This window comes from Condylostylus longicornis, unplaced genomic scaffold, assembly GCF_029603195.1.
Source record: "Condylostylus longicornis isolate FDR11 unplaced genomic scaffold, ASM2960319v2 ptg000044l, whole genome shotgun sequence".
Taxonomy (NCBI): domain Eukaryota; kingdom Metazoa; phylum Arthropoda; class Insecta; order Diptera; family Dolichopodidae; genus Condylostylus; species Condylostylus longicornis.
In genome coordinates, this window is record NW_026578013.1 from 5,925,216 (window position 1) to 5,947,725 (window position 22,510).

A 22,510-nucleotide genomic window follows, 5' to 3' on the forward strand; every position below is an offset into this window, starting at 1 on the left:
AAGTGTTTAATATTAAGTTATTAAAATTTAGTACAATAATATTAAGTTATGACAAAATGACAAAATATGTTTGTTTTTTTTATTTTGCTATATTTTATTTGTAGAAAAAATGCCAGGAATACATACATTGTTATTTTAAAAGAAACAATAGTACATGATTACTTTTAAAAAACAAATTTATATAAATATGTATATACAATATGTAACAAATTTATTAAAATTTATATATGTATACAATACGAAATTGTATCGGATAATTTTTTCTCCGAAGAAAATTCTCCCTGATGATGTCACAATTGAAATGTCAAAACCATCGGACATACCTTGATATTATTGAACCATTTTGATTAACAAAGTTTAAAGCATTTATCAAAGTTTAACAACACAAGGAGAAATTTAATATTTTCCTTTGGAAATTACAATTAAGTTTATTTTTATACTTATAAAATAAACTTTACTATACTAATAAAAGAATTTCAAATTAATTGCAAAATTAAGTGCAGAATTTAACAGTAACTTCCTACTTTTTATTGTAAGTTTTGCAGTTGTGAATGTGTATTTTTAAATTTAATAATATTTGTTAATAGTCATAGAAAATGGACTTTCAAAACCGACCTGGAGGAAAAACCGGAGGCGGTGGTGTGGCCTCATGGTCAGAAACCAATCGTGACAGAAGAGAGAGATTACGTCAATTAGCTCTTGAAACTATTGATTTGAATAAAGATCCGTATTTCATGAAAAATCATCTAGGATCATATGAATGCAAACTATGTCTCACATTGCATAATAATGAAGGAAGTTATCTAGCTCACACTCAAGGAAAAAAACATCAAGAAAATTTAGCAAGACGTGCTGCAAAGGAAGCGAAAGAAGCTCCAACACTAATGGCACCAGAAAAGCCACGCGTTGAACCAAAAAAATTTGTTAAAATTGGCCGACCTGGATACCGAGTTACAAAACAGAGAAATCCAGAAAATGGACAGCAATCTTTATTATTTCAAATTGATTATCCAGAAATATCCGATGGAGTAGTTCCACGTCATAGATTTATGTCGGCATATGAGCAAAAAATAGAACCGCCTGATCGTAAATGGCAATATTTATTATTTGCAGCAGAACCATATGAAACAATAGCGTTTAAAGTACCTTCGCGTGAGGTTGAAAAAAGTGAGGGAAAATTTTGGACTTACTGGAACCGCGACACAAAGCAATTTTTCTTACAATTTTCGTTCAAATTTGAACCTAAAATCATTCCACCTCCTCCTCCTAATATGAGAATGATGCATCTACATTCGAATTTACGGTACAACCCAGTACCTCCTCCACCACCTATGGGCGTACTTCCTGTACCACCGCCGCCAATGTAAAAGGTATCTCTATTAGAAACTAACCATCTGGAACCAGAAATCATTTTTATCAAAAAAAAATGTGTAGCAATAATACTAATAATGTAATATAAAAAAGAAACATTTTACAAAAGCTTAAATCTTTAAACTTTTATTGATACAATGTACATAATTTCATACCTTCTAAAACAATTAAAAATAATTTAAAAAACAATAGGCATGCAAAAACACCAAATATAAAAAAACTAAAACGATTTATGTAAAAAATTAATAAACAATTGGTCTTTGTGGCATACATAAATTGTAATACGATTTTTTATCCCAAAAATCCGCGCCCTTCCAACCGCACCAACCTTTATTTTGAATAATTTTTATATCATCTTCACCAGTATAATGTGGATCAAGTATTAAAAATTTTATTTCTTTACTTTCCTCATTAAAATCTATGCCAATTATAGTATGCGCAAGAACACCACCCCCAATCATAATTGGTGTTCCTTGAGATTCAAAATGCATAGCCAAATCGAACCCCTTGTGAGCCAAATCTCCCCCAGAGCTACAATGTAAAATTTTTGAATCTACACCCAAAAAACCTTGCAGGCACATTGAAACCTCCGTGGAGCCAATCCATTGTTTTGAACCGACAAAAGATTTTGGTTTATCACCAATACTATATAAATATTGCTGTACTTTTTCGTGACTTGGGATTTCCTCATTTGAGTAACCATGCCATCTAAACCATGAACATAATGTTTGTAGAGAACGATATGCACAACCCCAACCGTTATCATCAAAATTTTGTTGCATGTAATGATAATAACTATAATGTAACTGCACTATATACTGTCGACCATTTTTAACACCAGACGGTTTTAAACCTAAATGTGTATCTATTAATGGACTTGACGGTAAATCATCTTTAAATACATATCGATTTCCTCTTCTAAAATATGGTCTTGTTTGAGGCAAACCAAGTAAATGATGAAACTTTTTTCTTTTTTGTTGCATTAAAGGTAAATTATCACCTAAATCTTTGAGGTAGACTGCGGTTATGAAATGACCAAAATTGTTTGGAGAAAAATGGTATATTTCGGGTTTACTAATTTTAGTTTCGTTGGTTTCTTCAATTTCTTCAATTTCCGAACTACCTTCAATCTTTTCTTTATTTTCCTTAATATCAATTAAACGTTCTACTATAGAATTTTCTACAAGACGTAAAGACCGACAAATACTTTCAATTAGAATATCATACAAGCCTAAGAGCTTAGTTTCCATAAACAAAATTGCCATTGCATCAACTTCAAGAGGTATGACAAGTTTTTTTTCTTCTCTGTAAATTCGCATTGCCATAGAAGGAAGTGCATCCGTTACTTTCTCCGAATTCGGCTCTCTTGTCCTATTTTTAAGTACCTCAATATTTATTATTTCGTATTCATTTCTGTTTTCTTTATCCTGAACATTTTTCTTTCTGGTCGTTTTTTTTACACTTTCTTCTAATTTGACAGTTTCTTTTTGTGAATTAATAAAATTTAAAACATCAGCAATTTTTGTTTCTGAAGGTGCCGTTTGGTTGGCTGATCTACCATTTTCTCCAGCTAAAAATAGAAACATATTTATAAAAAAAAAAATTGCTTAACGATTGAAAATAAACCTGTTAAAAATATATTTGAATTTTTCACATGAAAAGCTAATCGTCCTGAAGCTACATTTTTTCTTAAATCTTGGATATCCTTCTTTATTGATTCTTCTTTTTCAAGAGTATACAATTTGATGTTAAATTTTAGTCTCGTGAAACAAAAATTGCTATACAATTCTTCTTCAGTCATAACTTCATAAGGAATATCAAGCAATTTCCCATGCATAAATATTGAAGCTTTCAGTTCTACAAGTGTTTCTATCTTACAATTCAATAATATGGGGTTGTCTGTTATATCAACATCTTGCATTATTTCTTTTAAGTGGCACTCATTATCGGTACAATCACCAAATTTTACTAATCCACAAAGATCTATTTCGGCAGGAAATCTGTACTGAATGTTTTTGTAATTTAATTGACCAATTGTACTTTCCAAATTGAATCCTAAAAGAAGTAATATTCCATCTCCATAGAATACCCCAAAAAGACATCCACTACATTGTTGCTTTACTTTTTCTAGCCGCTTAAAAAATATACATCTAGTTATGAAATCTACATTTTATAAATATTTTATTATTTACCTTTAGTAAAAAAGAAGAAATTTTTAATTTTGGTATCATTCTTATTAAATCATTAGTTTACGTGGATTTGTGTAACAGTGTTACAAAGTATTCACATAAATTTTGTTAAGTAATTTTTTAACTTAAAATTCTCGTACATAATCAGCGTGCAATTTTAATACTCCGTAACAAAACTTTCTTGCTACAAAAGGCTATTACTTCAAATTTAATGTGTTTATATTATAATGTGTAATAAATATATGTAAATTAATGTGTAATACTATTAGCTTATAATAAATCCAGAAAATTAAAGGCAATTTTTAAATTTAAACTCTACGGTTTTTAGTTTCTAATTTAGGTAAATTATGATGTATTATATTTTAATGTACAAACATACATAAAAAAATAATTCTATTGACTTTACAATGTAAGATGAAAAATGATAACTCTATTTTTAACTTTGTTTTACAATGCAAAATTTATGTTATGTGCAAAGAAAATATAGCTAAATCTGGCTTTAATATTTTTCACCTGGCATTGCTGTATACTTGTTAAAATCCAGTTCGTGATTTATTTTATTGAAAATGTCAAAAATGAATTTTTTAAAAGAACTGCCAGTTGAATAGCAACTTTGTTTAAAAAAATATTTCTGTAAGCCGAGATCACAACCAACGTTTATTGTTATAAATTGCTGCTTTCTTCTTTTTATGTTAAACATATATGATTACGTACCTTTGATTACCAGATATAAATTTGAAGATTTACTTTCACTTCTGCGAACAAGAATGTTCTTGAAATACAAAGTTCTATTTGCAAACCATATTGCATATAAATACTCCGAAGAAACTTGCCCTTTTTTTTATTATTTAAATATCATTCAATTATATACCAAACATGAGAAATTTAGATTGAATATTATCTTACTTTAGGTAGCTTATATGCAAATATTTCGTACAGAAAGCGTTATAGGATTACAGCTATGAGTTTATGATTTTTGACAACTACATCTATGATGTAGATTTTTGAATGATCACAAATTTCGCTCCACTGTTTATTTATATTTTTTGTTGCTATTTGAGTAAACAACTTACATATACAAAGAAAAATTTTTAAATGCGTAGTTTTGGATTTTTCAGTAATTAAATATTTTTGATTTGCTAAAACAAAATTTATAGCAAATAAAAATTCATTTCCCATCATGGAAGTCGTGTTAGTGGAAGAAGAAAACAGAGAATTTTTAACTTTGAAGTAAAGTTCAAAACAACTGTTCACCGGGCGCTGGTGAATATCTGAGACTTACAACCTGATTCAAATTTCTATGATCAGGTGTATTATAGTTTAAAAAAAAAATTAACGTAGCCTTTTGGAGTTAAAGTACATCTTTTTGGTACTTTAAACTTTTTGGTTATGTACATATTTAACATCAGGAAGTGTAACAATAATTTGAAATCTCCGGAATAGTGGAATAGCACATGACATCATTTTCTGAACGTAACCAGTGTCAATCAAATATTCAATATTTCGGACGTATTCATAAATTTAAGAAAGAAAGAGTAAACCTGCGCGCCAGAAAATTTTCACTCTCTTTCTGAATTTGCGCCAGCTGCTTGATAAACTCTAATTAAAGCATTACCATATAGTAAAACTCCAATTATATTCATACAAAATTATTTTGAAACTAGCATAGGTTATACTTTATTGTAAATTGGCAACTTCCATCATATTGTTTTTAAAATAACTGAACAAAATCAAGACATCAGAACATTTGCGATCAAGCATTTCATTGAAAAATATTACAAGAAGTAATTTTTGTAAATTAAATTAAAATTTAAAAAACTTATGTAAATATATCTCGCAACTAATTAAAAAAAAAAACTAATATTAAAATGCAGTTTATTTGAAATAAATTTTAATTTTTGTGCCGTCATACATATTAAGTTTAGTGCGCGTTGAATTACTTGTAAATTTTTTATAATTTATTTTCCGTAGAAGTGTAAAAAAATAAAACATATTTTTAAAATTTCGATTTTTGATCATAATAAAATAAATATAAATCAGTATATCTACAATAGTACATAATTGATATATTTTAAAGTATGGCGACATTCAAAATACATCATGATGAGAAAGAAAATATTGATCACCCAATAGCCGCTGGATCCAAATCTAGCAATGCAATAACTAATAAAGACAAAAGATCAACTCTTGCTGTATTAAGCAATTTGTCTAATCAAGCAAGGGCACTTCAAGGAGGAAAAACGGTAATTTATATTAAATAGTAGCCATTTTTATTACTAGTTGGAATTTTCCAACCATGTATCGCTAAAATTCTTAAGTATGTGGCTAATTGAATTTAGTTTATTCAAACTAATATTGTCATTCTTTAGAAATGTTGATTTTTATTGAGAATAATTTTTACAGTTAGAGTAATGGCCAGTTAATTATAAATTCTAAATATTAAAATTTAAAATTGTTAGTTACTATTTATAACTTTGCACATAATAACTTGAAAATACGTAATTGACTTTATTAACCATGATTTAGATCACTTTTTTAGCAAAAATTATTGATTCTATTGTACATAAAATATAAAATTATAGGCGTTTGCGGATGTTAAATTATCGGGAACCTACCAACAAAATGTTTTTAAGCAACAAAAGCAAACTTCGATAGTAATTGGGGGAGCCGAAAATTATGGAACTGGAGCAATTTGCGTTCAAACTAAAAGGACGACGGTTGAAAACACTGTTAATCATCAGGCTTCTTCGACTGCAATTTCAATCGAACAATCGAAAATTTTTACTGTTTACGAGGACGACTCTTCTGAAAATACTGAAATTTCCGATAAAACCAACGTTAAAAACAAAAAAACTTTGGATGAAAGTGCAAATAACTTAGAGGGTGCAATAAGGTAAAAAATTTTATATAAATTTGTGCTTATACGCTTGATTTGATCTATTTAACTTTTACAACAAGAATTTTTTAAAAAATTTAAATTATATTATTCTTCAAAAAGATTTATACCATTCAAAATTTTATTTCATATAAAAACCCCAAATTTTTTTGTAAAACGCGCGATTTTTTTTTCCGATTCAGGTAAAACAATTTTCTTTTGTTGAGTTTGACAAAAAAAAATAAAGAATAATGTTATATGTAAAAAGGTAAGATCAGGTAGACTATAAAAATGTGTTTGCGAAACTGAATTTTAGATACACACCTAAACATATACTTTTTTGCAATAGGATTTTTAAGGGTTTTTATTTTATCCAAGTAGAATCAATAATGGCTTTCATTCTTGTACGTCAATATATTGTTATTGCCATGTCATATATACACTTTCGTGTGCAAATTTAATTGAAATTGATTATATTTCTTTTGCTAAAAATTAAAACAAATTATATTTTGGCGTTGATGGAGGAACTAGAATGTGCATACCCTTTCAAATTTCATAAAGATGTATTTTATAAGAAATCCACTTTTCTTAGCTATTAATTGGCTCCGTGCTAATATAATACGCGCAATGTATGTCTATCTACTTACTATATAAACAGAAGAAGGGTTTGAAAAAGAAAATCGGTAGATACATAGTATCTTATTTCATAAAAAATAATTTGATCATGTAAATATGAGTTTTTTCATTGATCCACTTAATGTCTGTAAGGTATATTCCATCAATTTTCAATATATTAAATGTATCAATCAAAAATTTAACAGGCAAGTTTTTTAAATATTCAAATAAAAATATGATCAGTTTCTATAGATTTCGATTGCAATAATCTCTACGCAAACTTATAATACATTTAGCCAATAAAGTAGTATATAAAAAGTTAAAACGAAAACTAACTGTGCAAATTTTGTTTAAAAATGGGATTTAGCTCCAGTATTTATGTTGAGTTTGATGAATGCCCTAAACAATAAATTTATAAAATTATAAGGCTTTTTATAAGTTAAGAAAGTACCTCATTTTATTTTCAAGATTTTTGAAGTTTTAAATTGGATTAAATTTCATTTGAATGATATATTTTAGTTGGATGTGTTATCAAGAATCCAAGATATATATTTGTTTACAAGTGTATAGATTCCTGGATAATTCTTATCTCCACATTGATAACCCCAAGAAACTAAACCAACAACAATCCAACGACGATTAGGTAGTTGAACTAAAAGTGGACCACCTGAATCACCTTGGCATGAATCTTTTCCTTCTAAAAAAGAATATAATATAAAAAATGAAGTTTCATTGTTTTTTAAACTTAAATTACGTTCTACATCTCCAGCACAGATAACATTTTCACCAATACGATATGATACTTCATAGGTATCTTTACATTTTTGTTGTTCCCATATTGGAATTGAAACTTCCATCAAAATATTTGAACGTGGCCCTCCAAAATATTGTGTTCCCCAACCAATAACAACTGCATTCCAACCTTCCCAATTCTCTTCCAGTGGCGGCATACATACAGGCCAAATATACGAATTGAAAATTGTTGATCTTTCTAATACTATTATTGCGATATCATTTTCATAAGTAATTGGATCAAAATCAATATGCTGTTTGACATTTGCTATACGAAAATCTCTCGATCTTGTCTCATTTATTTGTCGAACATCATACTCTCCTAATCGAACAAATAACTCTTTTTCAATTTTATTAGTGCAATGGGCAGCCGTCAGTACATGTTTATCACTAATTAATGCACCACCACAAAAAACATATGGGAAACCACGTCGAATTATTGCTGCAATCCATGGCCACTCTTCAGGTTCCGCTGGTCTGCCTCCAATTATCCGCGGAAATTGTTTTGTTGTTAATCCACAACCTCGCTGGTCGGATCTAAATTGGGTTGTACCTTCATTGTCAGTATTTCTTGGTACATTAACACTATTTGCTATTTCTGGACTTGTAAAGTTTGAATAACGAGTACGGGAGCAACAAACTCCAATTGAACTATTATAAAAAAAATATAAAATGCATTTGAAATTTAATACATACATAATATTGACTTGTACATTTTAATGAATGAATCAATTAAATCTTACTCATTATCTAATACACAAAAGTACCCTACAGCTTTCCATATATCATCTTTAATTGGCGGCAAATTGCAAATGTTATTTGGAACACAAAATCCTTTTGAGCCATTAGGGACGGTACATGTTTTATATTGAGCGCTCTGTAGTTAATTGATGAAACAGAGTTGAAAAATTTTATACATATAAACATAATTAATATAATTCCAAGTTTGACTAGAAGACAAAAAAAAAACTCCTTCGGTTCAGTATAAAACTTTTTCTCCGAATATATTTGAATCAATTTAAAATTTTTATTTTTTTTAATTAATCACGAATTATTTTGAACTTTATTCCAAGCAGATCGATTTTTTTTTGTCTTCTCATTCATTTCTGATCAATATCAACATTTTATTTTTTAATATATTGAATTTCTACTCACTTTAGAAACTTCTTGATTTACTTGCCTTTTTACAATTCTTTTGATTTCATTCTTCCCTGAATCCAAAAATAACAGAAATAATATTATATCACATGAAATTTTTAATATTTTTCAATACATAATTGTTACATTAATTACCTGAATAGTTATCCAAAGCAAAACATTGTGCACTTAATAAAATTATCAGAAGTGCATTAATTCTTTTCATATTTTAAAATTGAAAAATAAAAATTTATTTCTTTTATTCATATGACAGTAATCTTGCTTAATTTGAAACTCTTTGTATACTGTTGCAAGTTTTAATTCAAAATTTATTTTCCCCATAAATAAAGTTTCTCAAAATTTATTTTTTAGTTTACTTTCCATATTCCAATTTCATTTTAAAATTACATGCCTAAAAATCTTTTAAAATCATTAAATTTTTAAAGTATATATATATAATTACTTACTGAAAAATGTTTTGTAATTTTCTATAAATTTTTCACTGATCTTGTATTTTTTAACAGATTGTTCTAATATTTCACTTCATCGTTATTAAGTATTTTTTGCATTTTCGAAGACAATATTATTAATTAACTTCTACATATTAAAAGACAATATTTTTAATTAATTTTTTTTTTTGGAGTATTGAATGACAATTTCTGTTTTAATGATCTTTTTAGCATGATGCTTTATGATTGATCTGAGCAACAGTTCTCTCATAAAATTGTGAAGGGTACATTTGTTCTTATGTAAAAAACATGTCTCCTTTGGTTTTTTAATAATATGAAATATTTATTTCCATTAGGAATAATAAAATCAAATATTTATCAAATATTTATTTGATGTAGGAATTATTGGAATTATTGGAATAGAATCTATCCTAGGTACACACTCTTATTAATTTGAAATGAAATAAAATTCGACGATCAATATCAGAGAATTGCTACTTCAAAGCCTTTATCCGGTTTTTATTTTTCTTTTTTTCTGTTATTTTTAATTTTTTTTTAAATTTTAATTTTCCTTTTATAACGAAATAATTTTTTTTATCATCAAGCATCAGAATACAAATTTTTTTTCATATATATACCTACTAACATAGAAATAAGAAACAAACAAACATTATAACGTGACTGAATATTTTATATGTATATATTTATATATATATATATTAAAAAAATTTACTATTCCATTCGCATCTCTATAAAAGTTGTTAAAATAACTAACAAATTAGTACTATGTGTTTTTTATACATAAATTACATATTTTATAAAAAAAATGAAGTATGACGTCTTTTTACGGTTTAACTATTTTTATTGAAAAAAAATTCGAATGTAAGTGCATAAAATATTATCATTAGAATACTTTTCAGTGTGACTTTTTTTTAGTGTTATCGAGAAGCAGCAGTAAAATTAACTTTTTACCTAACACCAATTTGGTATACTAAGTTATAATTTATACTTAAATTAGTTCTTGATATATTTACTGTAAAAATTATTTAATTATATTTTTCTTTTTTTCTTTTTTCTTAGAGATCCTTTGAAAGACATAACTAAACATGAATCTGGTTCTGATACTCCAATGTCAGTTACTGATATTCTTTCGTCACCTATGTCGGTTGATAAATCATCAATTAGTCAAATTGACATTATTGGTGATGATTCTATTGCTGCTGTAATCGATGATTCAATTGCACCGGTTGCTCAAGATTTAGTTTCAGAAGAAAAGCGTAAATTATTGAAAAAACCCAGAAACGATCGTGAGCGTTTTTATGAAGTTGAAGAGTATCAAGATGATATTTTATCATATTTCCGTGATGCTGAAGTAAGTACAAAAGAAAAATCTAAATTTCTTCCATTTATAATATTTTTAAATCAGAAACGAAGCAGACCTAAGCCTGGGTATATGAAACGTCAAGCGGATATTAACTATACAATGCGCACTATTCTTGTTGACTGGCTAGTTGAAGTATCTGAAGAGTACAAATTAAATACTGAGACATTGTTCTTAGCCATATCGTACATTGATCGATTTTTAAGTTGTATGTGCGTTGTTAGAGCAAAATTACAGTTACTTGGAACAGCTGCAATGTTTATTGCTGCGTAAATATATTTAAAGTTTTTAAGATGTATTTAATTTTTGCAATATTTTTTTTTTATTAGCAAATATGAAGAAATTTATCCGCCAGATGTTGGAGAATTTGTTTTTATTACCGATGACACTTACACGAAAACTCAAGTATTACGAATGGAACAAATTCTATTGAGGATATTAGATTTTGATTTATCTGGTCCAACTAGTTACGTATATATAAATACATATGCTGTTTTATATAGTATGTCGGACAAAGTGAGATTATTTGCCACCGTAAGTAAATTTATTGTTTCAACTTTCAAATACGATACAATACAAAATATTAATATTTTGATTTTAGTATTTGGCCGAGCTGGCTCTTTTGGAAGGGGACCCATATTTAAAATATCTTCCTTCTCAAATTTCTTCAGCTTCTGTTGCACTAGCTAGATTTACTTTGGATTTACCAATGTGGGATAATGAATTGAAAAAAATTTCCAGCTATGATCTTTTTCAATTAAAAGAAATTATAGTGCATTTATGTCGTAGTCATAATTCCTCAAAAACTTTACAGCAACAAGCCATACAGGAAAAATATAAACAGGCTAAGTAAATTAAACAATATTTGAATTTTAAGAGCCTCTACGTACTTAAAAAAATTTTTTTTTTTGGGTTACAGGTATTTAGAAGTTGCTAAAATTGAACCAGTGGATATTAATGCAGAAAATATTGAAGAAATATTATTAGAGCAATTAGAATTGATACAACAGGAAAATAGTTTTGAAGAAGAATCTGACACAGACGTAATATGTAGTACAAATTCGAATAATGAAAGTGTTAGAAAAATGATTTCTTCGTTAATTTTTTGAAAAACCTTTTTCTGCATTTATATATATATATATATATTATTTTATGTATACATTTTAACATGTAGCAGAAAATAAGTATCTTTTTTTAATCAATTAATTCTCATATAACAAGCACTATTGAAATATCCTACTCAAGTAGGTTTAATTTTAATTTCTTAACAAATTTATTAAAAATTTAATAATACTTTTTTTGATTTTAAAAGTATATATAAATTTAGATATACATACATTAAAAATACTTTAAATAATATATAATTTCATTGTTTCATTGTTTTATAATTTTTATGTTATGTAAAAAAATTACCAATTTATATGTAGGTCAAAAGTAAATTATCTCATAATTATATTTAAATATTTTTAAAAATCCGAAATTATTAAAAAAGACATTTTTTTAGGTTGTAGTTTGAACCAGTAATAAAAAGAAAGTCCAATTTTTTCAGTTATAAAAAAATAAGCTTATAGTTTGTATCAAATTTATTTTTATAATTATATAAATTAGTATATAAACGTATTTAAAAAGAATGAACATAGAATTAGAAAGGTTTTTTTCCCAACAAATGAATGCATTATATTGAAATATAAATGACGTAATATATGTATGTATGTAAAACATTCTTATTAAATTACTTATGTTAGTAATTAACAGACGTATATATGCGACTTAAATTCTAAGCTAAACATAATCTCATACTTTAAAATAGTTCGCTAAATAATTAATTCTCCTCAAAATATGATATACTTTAATTTTTGTAATTATATAAAATAAAATAAAAAATAGTATTCAATTATAAAAAATATTCTATTATAAGATTTACACATGAAACACACAACATGAAAGAATTTAAATTGGCTAAATTTTATTCACCTCAGCCGAAAGAATCTCATTTTCAAATTGATCTAGACTAAATAAATAGATATTTTAACAAAATCACTTTTACAGAAGTCTTCTAACAAATTTATATGCCAATTTTTTTCCCCATCTTTTTATTAAATATTTAAATAGTGTTCCTCCTTAAAAACTTTTTTTTAAAAACAAATTATGTATTTAAACATGCTTTTTTTTATTAGGAAATATGAACTAGGAGGAATATTGATTGTATATAATAAATTTAGTTATAAAAAATATTTAAATTATTTGTAAAATTTGAAATGCATGCATATAAATTTCATATTTATATAAACAAAAAATGTGTCAATATTTTTTGCATTCGATAAACGAAACCTTTAAATTATGTCAAATAATTAAATTTTTGGTTTAACAACTAAAACCACTAAGATTTCTTATATAATAGATACGAAAAACATTATTGATTGAAAATGATAAAAAGCAATAAAAATCAACGTCAACGTGAAACTTATATCCATTAAATCTATTCTTGATTTAAACAAATATTTTAATTTTGAAATCAATTTAGGCGTTAATTATGAAGTGCATTTATGAAAATTCAATTCAACTTAAATATCAAACCAAATTAACTTTTACATAAAGCACAAAAACTTAACGGATTCAAAACTTAATTCTATTGCTCATTCTAATAAATAATTATTAATTCTTTCAAAAGGAAGAACGATAGAAACAAATCGTAAAATTTTAACTCTATGTAAACAAGAAAATATAAAAAAATTGGAAATAAAAAATTTCTGTAATATTTATATAAAGTTGTATATTAAATGTGTTTGCAATCAAAGGTTAAAAGAAAATCTTTTTTTTATTTTCCCTTTTAAATAATAAATGTAACTACATATATATATTTTCAGAAGTGCTAGGTGATTTATTTTAACATAGCATGCAAATATCAAAATCAATGATTTTATATACTTACAATACTGGTTTGACTATGTATTTGTATAACATATTTTTGTCAAATGCTGGAAAATATCAAACAAATCTGCAAGAGCAAGGCTATTTAGATTTTGCACAGTCGTATATGTAATTATACAATAGATTTGGAAGTTTAAGTGAAAAATCCCTTAATTGTGTAAAAATACTACTTAAATTTGGCATACATTAAATTCGAGTACTTTTAAAATACTAGACAAATAATTAAATTAAGTAAAATGAGAAGACCAAAGTAATTTTCAGTGTATTTTTTAAAAGCACTTTATTTCGTTTATTATTTTCTTAAAAACTAAAGTGATGGCAAATTTCCTTTCAATAATCCGAGAAACCAGGCAGAGGAAATTGTGCACTAAATTCTTCCACTTCTTTTCTTAAATTTGAAACTTCGGCAACAATTTCAGCATTCGAGTGAATCACATTTTTGTAATCAATCAATTTGACACCAGAAATATCAGATATTTTTTTTCCCAATTTAATTCCACGATCAATGAACTCGACAACTTTATCAATATGTTCTTCGGTAAGCCCTCTTGTTGTTAAAGCTGGGGTGCCTAAACGGATACCGGAAGGATTTAACGCGGACTTATCTCCTGGTACAGTATTTTTATTGCATGCAATTGATATTTCTTCTAGAATATATTCTGCTTTTGCTCCAGAGATTCCAGTCGATCTTAAGTCAACTAAAACTAAATGCACATCAGTGCCGCCAGTGGCTATTGAATAACCCGCTTTAATTAAACCATTACACAAACGTTGTGCATTTTTAACAACTTGTTTTTGATACATAACAAATTCTGGGGATTGAGCTTGTAAAGCTGCTGTAGCAATTCCAGCGATTGTGTTATTATGCGGACCACCTTGTAACCCTGGAAATACAGCGGCATTTACACGGTTTTCCAAATCATACAATACTTTTTCTCCATTTGGTTTTACACGTCGTACACCTTTGCGGAAGAATATAACACCAGCTCTTGGACCACGTAATGTTTTATGAGTGGTTGTGCTAACAACATCTGAAAATTCAAATGGCGATGGTATTACTCCAGCTGCGACTAAACCAGATATATGAGCCATATCTGATACTAAATATGCATCATTATCATCGCAAATTTTTCGAAATCTTGCATAATCTAAGCAACGGGAATAACATGAAATACCAGCAACAATTAATTTTGGTTTGAATAATTTAGCACTTTCTTCTAATTTGTCATAATCAATTAAACCAGTTTTTGGATCAACCTTGTATGGCATGCTTTCAAAAAATATTGAGGTTGCTGAAATTCTTTTTGTCGCTGTCATAAAACCGTGAGTCAAATGACCACCATCGGGTAAGTCAAGTCCCATAATTCTTCCATGTGGTTCACATAAGGCGGTATAAACAGCAAAATTAGCTGGGGAACCGGAATATGGTTGAACATTGACCCCCCATTCTTCTGGATTCAATTTATACAAATCTAATAAACGCTTTTGTGCTAATAATTCAACTTGATCGATAAATTGATTGCCCCCATAATATCTGAAAATATTGTATAAAAAATTTTATTAATGTTATTTATTATAAATACATATGTATGTGCATATTATAAATCTTTATCATTTTTAAAAAAAATGTTGCATTTTGGAAAATATTTTTATGAAAATTTGATAACTTTCTAAAATTAAATAATACATACAATATCTATACTTATGTTTATGAATTTATTATCAATGCATGTATGACTTTATTTTTCTTCTTGCATTTTGTATATATATACTATGTAGCTCCATGTAGATTAAATACAGCAGCTCTTGTTTTTTTAACTTCGAGCGGTCATAAAGGTTATCATGAATAATTTTAAAAATAATTATGTATGTTTTCATTAAATATTTTTGTTTTTTTTTTTGGTCGCAATGATAATGTGTAAGTTTGTTTTTAAATGTTCATCAGTTTAGTTGTTGTTTGCAATATAAATTTTTTGAAAGACGATGTCAAAAAATGTAACACCTTAACTATTTTATGTACTTACATACATATGTATGTACATACGTACAATGTATACTAGAATGATTTGGAAATAATTTTTAATGAAGCAATTGATCAACAAAATCGGAAATACATATGTACCTGCTTATATTAACATAAGTATGATAATATAAAATATATTATGCGATATCCGAAGACGAAGCGGTTACAAAAGTTTTAAATATGTCCTCTTAATCGAATATTTAAAACTTAATGTTATATTTTTCTTGAAAATGTTTTATATCAAGAATACTAATGCATCTTGTGTCTACACAAAAGTTAGCAGATAAAAGCAGATTATATGCAGATATAATATACCTATTAAAAAGAATTAGTAAACGAGTTTTTCGATTTTTAATTTATGCAAAACTTTCTATAAATTCATGAAAAATAGTTCAAATATTTGAATAGAAAATAAAATATGATCAGTATCGGAATATTAGTGAGTAGATACCAGTTTCTTTTTCTTCAAATCTAAATCTTACAAGAGAAACATTAGAATTTATGAATATTATTTGTAGCCGAGCCTTTAGTGTTCTGGAGCCTCTTTGTGGCTTGATATTATGTAGGTACATAATGTGTCCATATGTATATCTAATTGTTTTCATTTGGCTTATTAAAATCCCAATTTAATTTTTTTTTTTATTTAAGCCAAATATGTTTTCGAGAAATTATATTATGTATTATTAAAACTAGACTATATGTATTTGCGGAAAACTAAAATGTAAAATTTATTTTGATTCCCAAAAAAAAAATGCATAATACTCACACGTAATATAATTTTAATTAAATTTATAGCATATAATGACGAAACCAAAACATGACATATATACATATGTATGTATATGCATACTATTTTCAATATGTATTGATATCCTACACTCAAATGAAAGCTTACAGCAACATGTGGTTTTATTTAACACCGTATAATTAACTAATTATAAATATTTATGTATGTATAACTTTTTATATTGGAATAAAAAACTTCAGCCCCAATATTCTTACCTTTGTCCAGGCAATCCCTCCGAATATTTATTATGCAAACATGATCCTAAACATTCTAAAACTGCAAGTGATGTAAAATTTTCACTGGCAATCATTTCTAAGCCACGAATTTGCCTCTGTTTTTCATTATGAATCAATTTTAAAAGTTCTGGATCAATTGCTTCTAATGTTGAGTGTAATATTTTAGCATTTCCAGACATTTTATTTAAATTAATAAAATTATTATTTGTTGATAAATTTCTAATAATTAAACTAGACTTGATGTTATTATTTAGTAGAATATTTATTTTACTATTTTTATTTTGTTGTCGATCTGCTTCTGATGATCGTTTTTCTAAGACTATTGTTGCATTCAATGTTGCTGTGGAATAAATATTACGACAATTTATTGTAGATGACGAAAACGCCAATGTTTTTAAAGAAATCGATTTTGTTTTTGCTATAAGATAATAGATGGTATTGCAACGCTGTGTTATCATTTTAAAAAAGTTCTATAAAAAATTAAAAAAAAATAAATATTATTTTAATTTATATTTAATATAAATTAAAATGCAACAATATTAAATATTAATATCTATATGCATATATATGCAAGCTAATGGTCTTTAGTGTTATAAATAAAAATATTTTTTCCAATAATCTACGTTAAAAATGTAAAAAACTGAGTCGAAGTAATTATATAAATTGACTTTAAATGAAATGAAATGTGTTACTGATGACAACAAAATAAGAACTAAAAATAGATGTATTTAAATTTATTGATAATTTTAGCATTTCAAATAAATCAATGACGCTTGTCAAAGTCATTATTGAGATAAATGTTCGACTTGGATTATTTAGTTATACCCCTACGAATAAATTCATACACATACGTACACATACACATAACATGTAACATAATACCTTCTTAATGTAAAATGAGGTAATAGCACATAAGTATAGTGGAAGATTCTTATTACCTATTATCTCACAGAATTTAGTTCTTATTCGAGTAAGTTAGCGCACGATTTACAGAATTTTGTTTTGAATTTCGTACTACTGATAAGAAAATTTTCGCTTTATGACTTTGTTTTCTCCTCATACATTCAGAATTAGTTTCGGTTAATCTTTTATTACAATTATATGCTTGTAGGTGTGTATATAGTGAACAACACATACATATGTACATTATGTACACCATAATCAGAAATTAAGTTTTGATGTTTCTTAAATTTTAAGAACATGTGATTACGGTAGTATCAGTAATAACCTTTCTGATCAGTAATTAATCTTTTAATTTTTCACGATTAATTCTCCACATTTAAAGTTTCCATCAAAAAGTTATATGTATTTTATTTACTAAATTTTTCAATAATAAAGCAATTAGTAGTATTTTGGTGTATTGAAAATTCTTTCTATATTGTACATTCATTTTCTTTCATGATTTTTAATATATGTATGTAGGTATTTTATGCGCCTCTTAATTATTTAAGAACGAATCGATAATGTTTTGTCTGAAATCCGTTTAAATTTCAAAACGAGTCGTAATATAAATACATACCTACATACATACATATCTACATATAATTTTCAAGCATTTTCTTTTGTGTTCAATAAATTTTTGAACTTAGCAAATTCAAATATTTACTATTTTAGGAATTCTCAACAACTTTATTACTAAAACTAATATTCTCAATACAAATAAATTTAAATTAGCAAACAAATTTGTGTTTATTTTACTTTCTTAATTTTATTTTTTATAATATCTTTCTTGTCATTATCTTTGTTTTTGATTAAAATCCTTTTAAACAAAACTGCATCTAATTCTGATAATTTTTTTTCAATGTTTGGATATTTTTTTTCTCGATTGGTAACATAAGATTCACAACTTGGTATATTATCTTTGTTGTTTTGTGATAAATGTAAAGTATCTTTCCAAGAGCGACTATTGAATGGAACAGATAATTTATTCAATAGTTTTTCACTCATATCTGGTATAATAGGCTGCAGTAAAATTCCAGAAATTCTTAAAACATCCATAGTTAATGCAATTATTGTTTCCAATTTTAAAGCATTGTAATGTGAAAAATCTTTCTTCAATTCCCATGGTTTGCAATTTTCAAAGAAATTATTAGCTACATGTAAAGCTGAAATTATTTCATCTATAACTAAATAAAAATTATACGATTCATAATTACTAAAACATTTTTGCGGCAGAAAAACGACAGATTCGACTAAGTTTCTCGTAAAATTTAATCGTATTAAGTCTTTAAAAGCTTTCTCATCGATTTTTGGATATATTTGTTTTGGGTTTAATGACTTTGCACATGCCCTTGATAAAAGATTGCCAAGAGTATCTGCTAATTCAGAATTTAATATTCGATGCAATTTGGTATCACTGTAATTTCCATCACTATGAGCTACTCCTTCACGTAGTAGAAAATATCTTATTCCTTCCATTGTATAATATTGTGACCTTTCTACAGGATCGACCACGTTAAATTTACTTTTTGACATTTTTTGACCATCTACAGTCCAGTGCGAATGGACAAAAAGTTGATTCGGCGGATCTAATCCTGCAGCAATCAAAAATGCTGGCCAATAGATTCCGTGAAACTTTAAAATATCTTTTCCTATAACTTGAACATTAGGTGGCCAATGGTTTTCAAAATTTTTTGCTGGATATCCTATACATGTTAAATAGTTTACCAATGCGTCTAACCATACGTATATAGTTTGACTGTCATCTTCAGGTACAGTTATACCCCAATGTACTCTCGATGTAGGCCTTGAAATTGATAAATCTGGTAACGGTTCCGTTAAATAATCTAAAAGTATTTTTTCAAATTTTTCGGGTTTGATTTTATTGCCCGATTTTATCCAATGAACTACATCCTCTTGAAATTTACTTAACATAAACATGTAGTTGGATTCTTCAGTCCACTCACAAGGATGACCAGATTCTATCGAAATACGACTACCATCGCTATTTATTTTCATTTGTGAATCAGTTAAAAAAGTTTCGTCGGAAACGCAGTACCATCCGCAATACTGGTCCGAATATATTACATTTTTTGATCTAAGGACGTTCCAAAAACTTTGTACTGATTCTATATGACGACTTTCAGTTGTTCTAATAAAGTCCGAATAATTTATATTTGCCAACTTGAAAGTGCTTTTATACTTTTGTGAAATATCGTCACAGTATTCTTGTGGTGAAATCTTGTGATTTGTAGCGGCGTGCTGTATTTTGGTTCCATGTTCATCAGTACCAGTAGAAAATTTAATATAAGTATCGGGATTTTTCAACTTTTCATAACGTGCAATCGCATCAGATAGAACAACAGAGTATAGATGTCCAATATGTGGAGCAGCATTTACATAAAATATTGGAGTCGTTGTATAAAAATAATTTTTAATTGATGAAAATGTTCGCTTTGATACTTTGTAAAGCATATTTTGTTGAAATTTCCCTGAAGTAATAAAACGAATTTTCAAATTTTAAATCTTTTAAAAAATCAAACAGTTCTTAAATATTTACATATTTAATTATCATTTGAAGGCTTACATTTACATATGTATGTGTGTATGTACAAATGTATAACATTATAGGTTTTAATTTTTGTTATAGGGAAACTAATTAAATATGTACATACATATGTATATATGTAAATACTTCAATTAACTTTTTCTTAGTTTTGAAATATTTATTTGATTATTATAAACTGCGAAATTTATTTAAAAGAAATAAAAATTGAAAAAGCATTCCTCTAAAAAATTAAAGTAACGCACATTCATACATACATAAATACATACATATGTAAGTGCTTTGTAAGTACCTAGCTACCCTTTACCCTTATCTAATTTGTTAGAATTAGAAAAAATTTCATAATTTTAGATGTTTGGGGAACAATAAATTTATAGACAAAGCTAGCGAAAATATACTTGTTCATATGGCAATAATTACGAATTTAAATAGTTGAAAAGTGAATTTCGAAATATGTATGTATATTTCTGTAGGTATCAAAATTTCTGTTTATTATTCTTTCTAAACTTCACTCTTTCATTACCACTCTACATAACGTCAAGTGTCAATTTCAGCTGAAAATCGTGCTATTTTAATTTTTAATATTTTAAATTATTGGTTTTATTTAGTCTGAAATTAATATCAGTAATTAAATGGGTCAGTAATTTTATAATGAAAAGAATGTCAAATGCAAATGAAATTGATTATAATACTGCGCTCAAAAGAGGTACATAATTTGTTTTAAATCGTTTTTGAACACAAACTAAATATGCTTGAATATTACTCTAATAGTGAATTTGGTGGAGAGAAATGTTGTACCTTGTGGTGTAAACTTAGTAAACAAACATAGATCCGCTTTACACGAATCTCAGGATATAATAGAACTAGCCAAACATATTCAAAGAGCGGATGAAAATATTAGGACACATACGTCGGGGAAGTTAGCAATTATTTTAGATCAAGTAAGCTTGTTTTCAAAAAAGAAACTTCATAAATAATCTTTAACGCAAATTTTTAGATAAGAATGTTACAAATGCAAGCGAAAACTATATTAACTGAAATGGATCAGAATAACGAATTGAATCACGTGCCATGTAATTTTATTAAGAAGCCTGGACAAATTTACCATCTTTATGAAAAATCATCTGGCATTAAATATTTTAGTTTGTTATCACCAGAAGTAAGACTCTTATAGATATATGTATATTGCACAAATTTTATACAGATGTGTTGCAGGATTGGAATGGATCGTGTAAAGACAAATTTGTAAATAGTTTCCGTTATGAAAACGATTTAACTTGGACTCCATTCGACGAAATAAAAAAAAAGGAAGAAGACACTATTTTTAGTAATAGGCTAATTAATTCTTATCTGGAATGTAAAGACGAAAATATATTAGCAGCGATTGCAGCTAATAACATGAGCATTGAAAAAAACTAAAGAATGAAATCTGATTTGATAAATGTGCATGTACATATATATCAGTAGATTTTTATTAATTGAAAATGAATTTTTAAAAGAATGTAAATCAATATGGTAAAAAATACAATTTGCACATAATGACTAACTAATCTACTTACTTATTCTCCTTTTAGAATATGATATGATTATTTTGATTTAGGAAATTTGATTTTATATTTAATTTTGTAGGCAGAATTTCGTATTCTGCAAAGCAACTTAGAAAAAATAAAAACATGTTTCTGATTGACAACTTGAATCTCCACATTTGGAGATTGCTTATGTATGTCAAAACTATTTTTTCTGTTTTTATTTCACTGCAAATGTTTACAGAATTTAAAAATATTCGAAAATCGATATCTCGTTCACATGTTCCATTCTCAGAATTAATCGATGAGTGCAATTAGTAATGACTACACTAGAATCAAATATACAAACAAACATATTTTAATATGACAATTTTCATTAACAAAGTTTTTTTAAGTTGTACGACGGAATTGGACTTCGTAAGAAACCGCAAATTTCACATTCTCTATTCTATTTATTAAAACTTTGTTTGCGAAATGCTTAAGTCGTAGAAATGAACGATTCTCAATTATACAGTAATGGAAATTTGAAGACAAAAGTTTATCACACAAATATTCAATCGTAGCACGCAATCTTTTTTTTTGTTTTTTTTTTTATAAATTACATAAAAAAAGCATAAAATATATTTTTTAAATTTTTAAAAATTTAGACGTCCATGTGCGATAAACCCAATGAAACATCAGTCTTAAATTTTG

General features: G+C 26.9%; 7 protein-coding genes across 9 annotated transcripts; 3 read left to right on the forward strand and 4 right to left on the reverse strand.

Annotated features, from left to right (window-relative positions):
* The first annotated feature begins 370 nt into the window (after nucleotides 1–370).
* On the forward strand, nucleotides 371–1,486 carry LOC129610165 (splicing factor 3A subunit 2). Its single transcript, XM_055522576.1, has 2 exons — nucleotides 371–532; nucleotides 588–1,486. Exon 2 carries the CDS (start codon nucleotides 597–599, stop codon nucleotides 1,365–1,367), a length of 771 nt encoding a protein of 256 aa, XP_055378551.1. The 5' UTR covers nucleotides 371–532; nucleotides 588–596; the 3' UTR covers nucleotides 1,368–1,486.
* Nucleotides 1,452–3,635, reverse strand: LOC129610164 (probable Ufm1-specific protease 2). The gene is made up of 3 exons (XM_055522575.1): nucleotides 3,564–3,635; nucleotides 2,998–3,505; nucleotides 1,452–2,941 (listed from the first exon to the last, which is right to left on the reverse strand). The coding sequence occupies exons 1-3, from the start codon at nucleotides 3,600–3,602 to the stop codon at nucleotides 1,614–1,616; spliced, it is 1,875 nt and encodes a 624-aa protein (XP_055378550.1). The 5' UTR covers nucleotides 3,603–3,635; the 3' UTR covers nucleotides 1,452–1,613.
* Nucleotides 3,636–5,309: 1,674 nt separating this feature from the next.
* LOC129610373 (G2/mitotic-specific cyclin-A) lies at nucleotides 5,310–12,154 on the forward strand. Its single transcript, XM_055522940.1, has 7 exons — nucleotides 5,310–5,803; nucleotides 6,143–6,453; nucleotides 10,509–10,800; nucleotides 10,855–11,078; nucleotides 11,139–11,343; nucleotides 11,411–11,658; nucleotides 11,729–12,154. The coding sequence occupies exons 1-7, from the start codon at nucleotides 5,639–5,641 to the stop codon at nucleotides 11,916–11,918; spliced, it is 1,635 nt and encodes a 544-aa protein (XP_055378915.1). The 5' UTR covers nucleotides 5,310–5,638; the 3' UTR covers nucleotides 11,919–12,154.
* Nucleotides 6,599–9,274, reverse strand: LOC129610374 (venom protease). 2 transcript variants are annotated; one of them, XR_008697088.1, is made up of 6 exons: nucleotides 9,136–9,274; nucleotides 8,998–9,053; nucleotides 8,586–8,719; nucleotides 7,805–8,493; nucleotides 7,502–7,747; nucleotides 6,599–7,449 (listed from the first exon to the last, which is right to left on the reverse strand). XR_008697088.1 is itself a non-coding variant. In XM_055522941.1 (5 exons), the coding sequence occupies exons 1-5, from the start codon at nucleotides 9,203–9,205 to the stop codon at nucleotides 7,566–7,568; spliced, it is 1,131 nt and encodes a 376-aa protein (XP_055378916.1). In that variant the 5' UTR covers nucleotides 9,206–9,274; the 3' UTR covers nucleotides 7,480–7,565. The 2 variants fall into 2 exon arrangements, 1 of the variants encoding a protein (XP_055378916.1); XM_055522941.1 differs by lacking the exon at nucleotides 6,599–7,449 and having other exon boundaries at nucleotides 7,480–7,747.
* A 1,840-nt stretch (nucleotides 12,155–13,994) lies between the features above and the next one.
* LOC129610372 (serine hydroxymethyltransferase) lies at nucleotides 13,995–17,506 on the reverse strand. Of its 2 annotated transcripts, XM_055522938.1 has the most exons (3): nucleotides 17,410–17,506; nucleotides 16,766–17,256; nucleotides 13,995–15,274 (listed from the first exon to the last, which is right to left on the reverse strand). In XM_055522938.1, exons 2-3 carry the CDS (start codon nucleotides 17,242–17,244, stop codon nucleotides 14,071–14,073), a joined length of 1,683 nt encoding a protein of 560 aa, XP_055378913.1. In that variant the 5' UTR covers nucleotides 17,245–17,256; nucleotides 17,410–17,506; the 3' UTR covers nucleotides 13,995–14,070. The 2 variants fall into 2 exon arrangements, with proteins under 2 accessions (XP_055378913.1, XP_055378914.1); XM_055522939.1 differs by lacking the exon at nucleotides 17,410–17,506 and having other exon boundaries at nucleotides 16,766–17,271.
* An 890-nt stretch (nucleotides 17,507–18,396) lies between these two features.
* Nucleotides 18,397–21,988, reverse strand: LOC129610399 (methionine--tRNA ligase, mitochondrial). The gene is made up of 3 exons (XM_055522965.1): nucleotides 21,851–21,988; nucleotides 18,480–20,217; nucleotides 18,397–18,427 (listed from the first exon to the last, which is right to left on the reverse strand). Exons 2-3 carry the CDS (start codon nucleotides 20,198–20,200, stop codon nucleotides 18,397–18,399), a joined length of 1,752 nt encoding a protein of 583 aa, XP_055378940.1. The 5' UTR covers nucleotides 20,201–20,217; nucleotides 21,851–21,988.
* LOC129610375 (uncharacterized protein C1orf50 homolog) lies at nucleotides 20,818–21,837 on the forward strand. The gene is made up of 4 exons (XM_055522942.1): nucleotides 20,818–20,997; nucleotides 21,063–21,232; nucleotides 21,289–21,450; nucleotides 21,507–21,837. The coding sequence occupies exons 1-4, from the start codon at nucleotides 20,943–20,945 to the stop codon at nucleotides 21,708–21,710; spliced, it is 591 nt and encodes a 196-aa protein (XP_055378917.1). The 5' UTR covers nucleotides 20,818–20,942; the 3' UTR covers nucleotides 21,711–21,837.
* Nucleotides 21,989–22,510: the final 522 nt, after the last annotated feature.